At 39.4% G+C, this 11,818-nt stretch overlaps 1 protein-coding gene across 1 annotated transcript; it reads left to right on the top strand.

Moving 5' to 3' along the window:
* The first annotated feature begins 1,061 nt into the window (after nt 1-1,061).
* On the top strand, nt 1,062-11,242 carry LOC134465983 (probable E3 ubiquitin-protein ligase HERC4). Its single transcript, XM_063219881.1, has 22 exons — nt 1,062-1,365; nt 1,917-2,037; nt 2,338-2,414; nt 2,621-2,842; nt 2,981-3,072; nt 3,339-3,469; nt 3,575-3,702; nt 4,640-4,722; nt 4,838-4,926; nt 5,036-5,095; nt 5,466-5,571; nt 6,031-6,223; nt 6,510-6,667; nt 6,777-6,860; nt 7,247-7,375; nt 7,467-7,610; nt 7,862-8,025; nt 8,180-8,243; nt 8,452-8,510; nt 8,632-8,815; nt 8,913-9,003; nt 9,109-11,242. The coding sequence occupies exons 1-22, from the start codon at nt 1,119-1,121 to the stop codon at nt 9,324-9,326; spliced, it is 2,844 nt and encodes a 947-aa protein (XP_063075951.1). The 5' UTR covers nt 1,062-1,118; the 3' UTR covers nt 9,327-11,242.
* The last annotated feature ends 576 nt before the right edge of the window (nt 11,243-11,818 follow it).

Below are 11,818 nucleotides of genomic sequence, written 5' to 3'. Positions count from 1 at the left end.
TTCCATAAGAAGAACTTAATAATTTTGAAGTGAAATGTTAAACAAAAAAAAGGTAAAATCTAGTCATCCTTGGTTAGGCTACATGAAACATGAAGAAGTTAGTCAGATGGGATTCGCCATTCTTCATCCTAAAATTGATTAGAATGCAGGGAATTGCATCTAAAAAAACATTTTTTTTGGGAGAGGACTCCCAGACCCTTTGCTGACTACAGCACCCCTGGTCAAAATGAGTTCCTGCGTCCCTGCAATTTGTCTTGGTGACAGTGGAGTTAAAAGGCATCCCATGCAGCCGCAGAGGTAGATTCTAGCGGCTTCTCATATCCACTGATATCGATCGCACATAATAGTGCAGACAACCGCCCTTGATGTAGGCTACTCTGACTGTTGTCATGATGGTTGTTCATCTACCAATTTTACATATTACATTTTTGTACATGTAGGGGGAGGGCCATGGGAAAACAAAATTGAAGTGGGGGGAGGGCCATGGGGAAAAAAATTGAGGTGGAGGGGGGGGGCATGATTTTTTTTTTTGACCGGACTTCCAGCGCACCAGCCCTCCCCCCCGGTAAATAACGTACAGTCCCTTAGTAGCCTACTCAGTATTCTTTTTCTTTTCCATTTATTTTATCTTAATCGTCAGAGCCACCATGCAATTGGCTATGAAATAGCCACAGCTGCTTAATTGGCCTTAAATGAAAACAAACAAAAAGCCACCATGCAAAATAAAGTTAAAATGTTCATCTTTCCTAGCCTAGTTGTTTTTTACATGTAGGTCACGTGTGCAAGCTACATAAAAATCGACAGTGTTCATGGGCTGTGCATGTGCTGCAAAGAGAGACTCAGTAATTTATTAAGAATGTACAGCGTTTGAGCACCTCTAATAGGCCTGGCCGAATGGGGGGCACAAATTAGTATTTAATCAGTTCCTGCCATGGAACAGAAGTAGCCTATGCCCAGTTGCTGCCAAGTGGCGCTATTGCTGAGTCAACAGGTTTCGTTTCTGGACTAGCGTGCGTGATGCGAAGTTTCAGTTTCCTGACCTGAGTCTGACGTAACTTGAAATCAGGAGAACAGCGCAGAATGCTTACTGAAGGATTTGGCACCGTCAGATATGGCTGATGGTGTTTAACTACTTTGATGAAAATATATCATTCAACATGATTTGCTGGGGTGAATTTAAACTTCAGTGCCTTAATATTCTTAATAAGAAAGATAAATGCAGCCTGGCATCCAGTGCGTTAGGTGAACCTGCCAGAGCAATTAGCGACCTGTCTATGGGAGAGAGAATAATAGGCATCGTCAGGCAAGATGGAACGGCATCGGTAGCAGTGAGAGCCCTGGAAAAAACTGGAGCATGGGAACGAAGTAAGTGGCGCATGATGGCACTCAAGCAAAATTATTGCAACTAAACTTGAAGTTGTGTGTGATTGCTATTTAAACAATCTCTGGAAATGTAAACCCTTTTAAATGTCGATGTATGGCCATTAAAGGTGCACTGTGTAATATTTTTTAGTAATTTGTTTCCAGAAATCATGCTGTCCATTCACAAATGTTACCTTTTTGCAGGAGTCTTACCACCACCATCAAATGTTAAGTAGTCATTATGGGAAAACTTCACTATCTTCTCCATTGCGCTATAAATAGACATTTTTTTTGTTGCAAAACTTACTGTACTTTGGTCATACTAGTAAATGTCAGTTTATTATTTCGTAAATATCCATGAAAAAAGAGACAAATTTGGCAGTAGACAGTACAGTTTCAATGAGCACTAGGGCCTATAGTTGCAAACTCTGGTCACCATCCTACACAGTGCACCCAAGTAGGCCTAAGCCTTTTCCCCAGATGATGTTAACATTCATTATTGCCTTTTGGGGAAAAGGCACATTTCATTCACTTTCAGTTTCTATTCTATCTAGTCAGCCTTATGAGGCATGCAACGATTGCTGCTGTATGTGTTGGGTCAACACACGTTGCATTGCTGACGGAGGAAGGCACACTGCTTCAGTGGAATCCCTTTGATCTGCGCAGTCCTCAAAAGTAGGTGTCTTGACTTGTATGTCACATCTCAGTTTTTATGCACGACTGTAGTGTATTGTTTAATCAGGATCAGTCTAAGTCAGTTTATGGATAAGCATACAGTCATTATAAAACAATAGAATATGCACTTGATAGGCTATTAGATGGTCCTCAGAATGTTTTTGTTATATTACTTGATGATATATTTATTGTTTGCATGTATTTATACTTATACTAATGTGAAATAATGTACACTTGATCACAATAGGCTACACAAATTGTACAATATCAATATGTGAGTTTATGAATTGGTTTGCATAGGTGTGTGGCATCCCTTCAAAACAAACAAGTGATCCAAGTTGCATGTGGGGATCACCATTCATTGGCTCTTACTAAAGGTATGAAAATGAATCATAGGTCAAGATGATTATCAAAATGTATAGACTTCACAGTCTGTTTTTCTGACCAATTTCTTTCAACATATGAATGTCTCTCATCATACAGTAAATGTCTTCCATTTATTCCATACCACTTGACTGATCTGTGATAATATCAGTATTGTTAGCAGTAATATAGCAGTTTTAAGTTGAAATTTGCTCCTCAGATGGTCAGTTATTCACGTGGGGCCAGAACTCCAATGGTCAGCTGGGTCTGGGGAAAGGGCAGCCCAGCACGCTGTCCCCCCAGCCCCTCAAGTCTCTGGCGGGCATCCCATTGTCTCAGATCAGCGCTGGTGGAGACCACAGCTTTGCCCTCTCCCTCTCAGGGGCCGTCTTTGGCTGGGGGAAGAATACCACTGGACAGCTTGGCCTGGGGAATAAAAATGGTTTGTCAACTTATCGTGTATATAATGTGTGAAATCCTTCTTGATGATTGCCTATATTGTGAATTTATTCAGACACCAGTGTCATTTAACGTTTCAGTTATTTGAACTGTGAAGACATTGTTATTTTGTCATTACAAGACATTCCAGAACCAGTTCAAGTAACAAGTCTGAATTGTAAGAAGACTGTCCACATCGCTTGTGGAGAAGAGCATACGGCCATTTTAACCAAGGTACGACTCACTTGACTTTAGTATGACTGTGACGAAGGGTTTTCTGCAATGAATGTGAATTAAGTGGCACTGCACTACTTTAATTGCTCAAACATGTACTGTATTTGTTGTTGTTGTTATTGTTTTGTTGTTATCTGTAGGATGGTTTAGTGTTTACGTTGTTGTTGTTATCTGTAGGATGGTTTAGTGTTTACGTTGTTATTGTTATCTGTAGGATGGTTTAGTGCTTACATTGTTGTTGTTGGTTTTGTTTTTGTTATCTGTAGGATGGTTTGGTGTTTACGTGTGGATCAGGCCGCTATGGGCAGCTGGGCCACAACTCTCTTCAAGATGAGCTGCGGCCACGGCTGGTGGCTGAACTCTGGGGGTCAAAGGTCACCCAGGTCACCTGCGGCAGGTAAGGCAGGTCTTAAGTATATTCTTGTGCAAAAATTTTAAAGCTGAACTCTAAAGCAGTGTGGAAGTCAATAATGTATTAAGTGTACAAAATATTTCGTTTAAGATATCATACACTGGCATTTGTTGACTTGCAAAACAAAATGTATGCTTTTGGACGTGGAGAACATGGACAACTTGGAAATGGCCAGACAAACAATCAAGTTATTCCTCTCTCTGTCAGTCTACCAAAAGGTACATTATGTTTTGTTGTTTATAAATTAAACTTGTAAACATTTCAAAGTTGTACACTTTTCTACAGTGCCTTTTATTCTTGCATCTACTATAGCTCTCTGCCAGCCCAACTGAACTCTGTTGACACCTGTAACTGAATCTCCTTCACCCTAATACTTATAATACTAATTCTTGATCTTCAACCTCCTTGATCTAAACATATACCACCTCTCACACCATCCACCTACTTATAGACTGTCCTCATTTGACATCATTCACACACTCCCTTTTCATTCTTCCTTGCCATGCTCAGTTTATTTAACACAAGTCCTATCCCTGATGTCTTCTGGTGTTCCCCATGTCTCTGTCCAGACCTCCATATCTTAATTACCATGTTCCTTCTCTTGACAATATTTTCCGTTTTCCACAATCATATCTATCTATCTATATAATCCTGGTTCACTTAGAAGTCCCTAAAACGTAACAGTGCTAAATACACTGAAATACTGTATCATTGCATATTAGCTAGAAGGCTCAAACCCATGACACTGATGGCAGCCCATTGCCATTTCACACTCTCACTAACATTACACAGCTCTTCCATTTACGTTCCATTTCACTTCTAAATTAATGTAATTTCAGCACATTGCCAGAGCAGCATCTCTGCCTTAGATTAATAATAATACATACATTTTATATAGCGCTTTTCATGATACTGCAGTGTACATGATGAACACATCTTCCTCATCCATCCTTCTCAGTAGGGCCTCTTACTCGTCTTCACTCAAAACTCGTCCATTACAGTCAGCATTGTTTTTGTGATCTACTTTATGTTCTATCTCACGTTTTTTTTTAGCTTTGTCTTAATTTGAACATATCCTTGTTTTTATTAATTTTGTTAAGTGTTGTCAGAAATTTCCCAAATAAATTCTTCTTCTACTTCTTTTTGATGTTTCAGAGATGGAGAAAAGCAATGAAAGTGGCATTAAGAACATTTTTGCAGGAGCTAACCAGTCGTTTGCTGTCTGTTGGTCCGGAGAGGTATTGTGCCTAAATCATCTGCATGTGAATACTGCTATGTGTACATCTTTCATAAGGCTTATTGATTGTAGACATAACGCAGAGGTTTGATGTACAGTATGCTCTGTATTTTCAGAAACAAATCAAGACCGTATGGAAGTTGGATTTAGAAATAGCAGATAGATGGATATCCAGCAACTCAAAATCCTGGTCAAAATCAAAAAGGTAATACATTACAGCCCAGTGCACATTATGTATTAATAGTTTATGCCAATTACTGTAAATGTAATACCTTTTCACACATTTTGCCTTGTTATTCACTGTACACCTTCAGGATGATCACAAAAATGTTCTCATCTGCTTCCTGCATCAATGGGAGTTTTCTTGAAAAGAGGTACCGTTTCTTTTGTTTCAGATATGTACAAGTTTTTATTTTTTCCCTGACATGTTCAGGTAAAAGATAAAAACTTTCACGTCATATTTACAAGACGTGATATATTAAAAACTTAAGACATATACTGTTTCCCAATGTCAAGTGTACTAGCCTTGCTAGGACGTGAAACGTCCAGTGATTAGATACTCTTTGCTGAACTCCGCAGAGTATCCAATCACTGGGCGTTTCATGCACTACCAAGGCTAGAACACTTGACATTGGGAAACGGTGTACATCAACGTCATACACTTATTTGAACATTATGTTGACTCTTTATATTCCAATTAACGTATCACACATGTCCTTTTAATCATGTCTGTATTATGTGCAGCTCTAGGAAATATTACTTGACGTCAGAACCTCAGGGTGGTTTGGATTTGTCCTTGGCTCGGCAGTTTTTTGAGAAGCTGTCACAGAATGAGAAGATTCTAAAAGAGGTATCTTCAAACTTCAGTCTCTTGCATAGCTAAATTTCAATTTCAAGAGGCTACAGGGATATTAAATACATAATTCAGATGTCATTGTGGAAGAAATGTGAAACACTGTTAACATCTATATGCATCACCAACGTTAAAGCAAAGAAAGCTCCCGCACACTGTTCACATTTGCATGGTTTACTGCGACGTTTCGGTCTACTTCTTCAACTAATTGCAAATGTGAACAGTGTGCGGGAGCTTTCTTTACATTAACATTGGTGACCCAGGTTCCACTCCTACGCACCTGACCAAGGAGGTGTGCAAGAATTTTTCACTTACTAAACATCTATGCGTAAAAGCACAAACCAATATGAAAAGGAAGTGAGCTTCCAGAACATAGAAAGAAGAGGAGAAATGATGCGCTAATCCTTTGAATTGTGATCGAATTTGTACACACGCATGTGTGTATGTGTGTGCCAGGTGGAGCGGGTGGTGTGTCAGCATCTGCTCCCGTCTCTGAGCTCCAGGCCGGCAGCTGTGGAGGGCCTCAGGGTTTACCTCATCCTGCCAGAACTGCTCAGGGTGCTGCTCAAACAGCAGCGGGGGACACAGCTCGCCATCTCATTGGCCGAGGCCATTCTCAGGCTTCATCCCGATTCGCTCAAGGCTCTTGGTGAGTGGCCAGTCAACTCATCCCTGGTCTTGAAATGTCTTTGCACTGCTAAAGTAAAGTTATATTCTTTATCCATGTGCTACTAAAGTATCTCCCCAAAGCATGCATGATCCCTACACGTACATGTCACATAAAACAGAACTTTTTTTTTTTCATTCGAATTTTACCACTGGAGCAACAGAGAATGGATTTCTTCCATTCCTTTCATTACCTACCGACTATCAAATATGGTTTAATGGTTTATTATCCTCCGGATTGTTGCTTTACCCTATCAACATCCTTACAGAGAGCAGCTGGTGCAGAATAGGATATTCTTTCTTCAGGAATCTGGTCAAGACCTTCCACTCAGTTTCCAGAAACTATTTAAATCAGACAAGAGAGAATGGAAGAAGCTACTTACCATCGCTGAGAAAAACTGTGGAGATGTTACAAAAGCTCTATACTGTAGGTCTTTTCTTGCACCAGATTATACATGTATTAACTTTCAGTCATTATGAAAATCTGCCAAATGCTTGTTTTTACCAGAAAAAAATCAATCTTTCTTCTTTTACAGGTTAACCACCAGAGGCCCAGCAGATTAAGTGACAGTAATTTTCATATTGAGGAGATTAATGAATTCTTCGAAGTCATGAAACAGGTATTAATAATCTCATCCTTTATTTGTTAAATATATCATATGTACAAACATATTTGTAATACTAGAACAACTTAATGGAAATGAACTAAGCAACCTGACATCTGTATTTCTGTAAACCTTCAGGAGTATTCTCTCTATCGCCTGGGCCTTTATCCGCCAGTTGAAGCAGCCAGTGTGTGCTTCATCTTCATGCAGACTGTCTGCTCTCTAAACACATTCCCTTGCATCTTTGACATGCATGCAAAGAAGGAGATATTCAACTTCAACATTGTGAGTTTGCCCTTTAAATTTGGTAATATTGTGCACTATGGTCTTGAGGGAAACACAAAGGCATTAAAACGAGAAGGTTGAAGTGATCAATAACTTATAACCAATTTTTGTTTTAGACTATGGAGTCAATGCTTCGCCTGCCACTGGGAACCTGCAATACCCTGCATGTAAGCAGGCAAACTGTGCTCCAGGACACTCTGAGGCATCTGCGAAGCAATAGGCATGACTTTAGCAGGCCTATGACGGTAAGACGTTTAATGCATTATGCGCAATGCAATTCAACATAGATATAAGATGGAAGATTTGCTATTTTATAGGTCTTATTATGTCTTTCAGGTGAAGTTCATGGAAGAAGATGGAGTTGATGAAGGCGGTGTATCCCAGGAGTTCTTTAGTCTTCTGAGTGAAGCCCTGATCGCAAAGGATACCACGCCCCTAGAGGTTTTTGAGGAATCTGGATTGGTGTGGTTCATGTCAGACGTAAGTTGATATGATTGTAGCAAAAAGGAGGAGTGATTTTTAAACGTAAACTGAAATTGAAACAGAATAAGCTGGAATGTCAGTGAAAATGTGTGGTGAGGGTAAAGTGTGGTGTTGTAAAATATTTAACTTAGCGCTTAATCATAAGGATAGGCAGTACGTTTTGGGAAGTTGTGTATGCATTTAAATAAGTAAAACTATATTATACCTCATTATTACTAATAGCATACTAAGTATAGCACATTTTACAGGACTGCAAAGCCGATGTTTATAGGGATATAGGCATCATTATTGGGATGGCTCTTTGGAATCATCACTTGGTCAATATTCCGTTTCCTTTGGCACTGTTTAAAAAACTACTGGGAAGGATGCCAACATTGGAGGACCTGGAGGAAATGCTTCCATGTGAGGCCAGGTATGTTTCCTACTTGTCTCTTGCCTGTGGTAATTATAAACGTAAGCAATAAGACAGGAGAGGCCATGGGTTTGTGTTTGATTTTTTTTAACGGTTAAGGGGAGTTGGAGCACAGCGCAAAAATTATTTTGATTATTTTGTTATTTTACATTAGGTGTTTGAGAGAAATATTGGATTACGATGATGAAACTCTAGAGGTTTTGGAACTAGATTTCACTGTGAGTATTATTTACTATTTACTATTTTGAATCTAAGAAAAGAACACACTGTACAACATCTAACAACTGAATACTATAATTCCCACCCCATCCCCCCACTCCCCACCGAACCCTGACCAACACACTATCAGCTTATATTTCAATACTGATATGTCACATGGGCAATACTTAAATATATAATATAATGTTTTTTAATTAATTGATTTAGGTTAAAGGCCAAGATCTCATTGCAAATGGAAGAGAGATTTTGGTGAACAGAGGAAACAGGTGTTTTTTCTTTTTCTTTTAAAGCCTACAGTAGAACAATTTAACATCAGTGAATGAGAATGTAAAATAATTGACAGGCGTGTGCACAATTCTAATCGACTCTTTCTCCAATGGTTTACAGGACAAAGTTTGTTGACTTGTACTTGGACTTTGTGTTTAACAAATCCATGGCAAGACAGTTTGAGGCTTTTGCAGAGGGGTTTCTCTGTGCCTGCCCAACTGAGAGTTGGAAGATGTTTCACCCCGATGAGCTGAGGGTGCTGGTCTATGGGGAGGCAGAGTATGTGTGGGAGGATCTCAAGAAGGTGAAGAGTCTGACCACCATCCATAATTGTGTTGTGTACCGTACCAGAAAGCGTAGAGTGTAACCACTCTCCTCTTAACTGAATCACTAATTTACAGGTGGCTGAATATGACGGTTCAGATTTGGTGATTCAGAACTTCTGGAGTGTTCTGTTTGACCTGTCAAAAGAAGACAAAATGAAATTTCTGAGTAAGTAAATGTGATTATTAATTTAAAATATATTTTTTTAACCTTTTTAAATATATGACAGAGCAACACTTTCTTTAATTTTAACAACACATTTTTCCATTTCAGCTTTTGTCTATGGGACTTACAGACTCCCCATTGGCGGACTGGCCAAACGACAACTGTGCATTGTAAAAGTGACAAACATGGACAACTCTGATGAATACTTTCCCCAATCAAACACATGCTTTGGCACTTTAAGGCTTCCGAATTATAGAGACATCAGCATACTGCGTGGGAAACTTACTCACGCTATTAACTACTGTGATGTGATTGGTATGTTTTAGACCTTATACAAGAATACAAGGAGTTTTAGTAGAGTAGAGTAGAGGAGAGTAACATTATTGATAGCCGGAGGAAAATTAAGGTGTCCAGTAGCTTACACACAATGCCCACATGGACATTTCAAGACACACATTTACACAACAGGTATTAACAAAGGCAGGTCAAGTCGGGGGGGATGGGAGAATGTGAGATATCCTAAGAGTTAAGGCAGCATGTGTTAGCCTGGTTCTCACCGACGGTGCGTGTGTGTACACAAACTACTGTCTGGTAGCACTGCCGTTATGCTCTTCTCTAGTCAGAAAATAAATGGTGCGTTTATTGCAACTCAGTAAACAAAACAATACAGTTTTCTGTTCTCTCTAAAGAGTCAATGTAGTCTACAATTTGTCCTGTGACTCATCATTGCAAGCTAACGTTGATATTTAAGTAATAAACGCTCCGGTAGTGTGTGTTGCTGTGCTCCACCAGGGGGCTCCGGAGCTACACACACACCGTCGGTGAGAACCAGGCTAAGCATGTGTAGGATGTGTAGAAAATAGAGTTGTTTGTACTGTACTGTGCATAGGCGTGTGTGTGTGGTGGTAGTGGTGGCGGGGGGTGATAGTATCTAGGTTTACTAATAATTAATATTTAAGACCCGTTCCAGTGCAATAGTTGAAATTCATATATGCAAGGTTTATTAACTTGAGAGAGGGGGAGAGGAGACCATTAGGCCCAAAGGCCTATCCACTGGCCTCCTCACCCCATCTCCCTGAATAGGTGTTAACAGGTACAGGTACAGACAAAGAAGAAGAAAAACAAAGCCAGTGTCTGGATTTAAAACACCCTCCACAGGAAGTGAGGTCACATGGAATGATGTCACATACAATGATAGTTTTAGCCAATAGCAATCAGCACCAGTGATTCATAACTATCCCCTGGAGGCTTACTGGGAAATTAACCTTTATTGCCTCCTACAAACTAAGAGAGAGTTGTTCCTTCATGGATAAAACAATGCATGGACATCCAAATATAATGTATCAGATTGGGGGCAATATCCAGATTCCTCAGGGGTTAGCCAACCTCTCCTCTCCAACCACTTCTCCCAATCAGGATTAGAACCCCCAATCTCAGAGAGAGAGAGAGAGAGATCTGCTAGTGTCAAGAGCGAACATTGTCCCACGACCAGACCGACCTGGCCATTTTTTCCCCACATATGTACAAGGTCTTGTCTACTGTACCGTTGAAGATTAAAGTCAAGTTTACACTTGTATGATGAAGCTATGTATTATACACTAATGACTGTTCGACACTTTATGCTGGCAAAAACAAAACACAGACGGCAAAACAGTTCCTTGTTGGTTACTCATGTTACATATTCCAAGTGTACTTATTATATTATTAGAGTGTGTTATAACTTATTATATGTTTTGTAAATTCCTACCTTTTGCAAATAAAGACTTACGTTGCCTTCTATTCAGTAGGCCTTTAGATAATAACCAGAGCCTATCATGGGGTAAGCTGGATCTCTAACATTTGTCAGAGAGAACATGGTTTAGTAATAATCCTGCATGAATTAATCTACAGGAGGTGGTAAACAATAGCCCACAGGTGGCATTTAATGAAGCAAATGAGGAGTCAAGGCTCTTCTATTAGATAACTTACCATTACCTCAAGGTTAACCTAACCGGCTTTATTGCTGAGCCATGTTCTTAGAATAACCTCCAGGTAAACGTGTTTAGGCCTACTTATTCATGAGGTGATAATGGGAAATATAGGCAGTCTGGGTTCTATTTAACAAATAGACTTACCATCATCTTTAAAATCTCTGCTGCCATTAGGTGTTGTTTAATCAATTATAAAACACTTGTAATGGAATGTTAAGACTAAGATAACCCTGATTTTGACTTTCCCCCCACTTCTATCAGAGGATTTCCCATTTTCCTTCTCAATCTTAGGCTTTTATTGTTAGAGTGTCATGTTTATAAACAAATGGGTGTTTTCATGATCTCATAAACAACGTTTTTTTCCACCACAACTAGGTCTTTTACATGTAATCTGTGTAATTAAGGCTACATTATCATCCTCCACATTTAGCCTAATTCTGAATGATGCATCTCTGTGATCTTGTTCATTCATGTTGGGAGTCAGTCAATAAAAATCAATTTAATCTTCTGGTAACACTTCCAAATAAGGGGCCATAATTAACAGTAAAGTAGCTACAACCTAATACTTAAGTAAGGGTTAATAATCATTACTTAATGCCACATTAGACACATATCAATTGTTATTAATGCATATGTTGAACATTAGTAAGCAGTTACTTAACTAAGCAGTTAGTAAGCAGTTACTTCACCTAGAAGTTTATTTGACGCGTTGTTAGCGAGCTCTATGAGATGTCTCCAAACTGTGAAAGTATCATGTCCCAACTCCCATTACTTTTTAAAGGTGTGTAAAAACTGCAGGGCTGGCCCAATGGAAGTGCCTTTCTGAAGAGGTCAGCACATCTTCCACA

This window comes from Engraulis encrasicolus, chromosome 16, assembly GCF_034702125.1.
Source record: "Engraulis encrasicolus isolate BLACKSEA-1 chromosome 16, IST_EnEncr_1.0, whole genome shotgun sequence".
In the NCBI taxonomy this organism is placed as follows: domain Eukaryota; kingdom Metazoa; phylum Chordata; class Actinopteri; order Clupeiformes; family Engraulidae; genus Engraulis; species Engraulis encrasicolus.
The sequence above is the reverse complement of the archived record's forward strand: the minus strand, read 5'-3'. Positions and strand labels throughout refer to the sequence as shown.

What these genes read in the sequence shown, in the direction of transcription:
- LOC134465983 (XM_063219881.1), top strand. Translation starts at nt 1,119, where the DNA reads ATGGTGTTTAACTACTTTGATGAAAATATATCATTCAACATGATTTGC. An exon ending in ACCCAGGTCACCTGCGGCAG is followed by an intron (nt 3,470 to 3,574) that starts GTAAGGCAGGTC and finishes ATTTCGTTTAAG; the next exon opens with ATATCATACACTGGCATTTG. An exon ending in TTGGTGAACAGAGGAAACAG is followed by an intron (nt 8,511 to 8,631) that starts GTGTTTTTTCTT and finishes AATGGTTTACAG; the next exon opens with GACAAAGTTTGTTGACTTGT.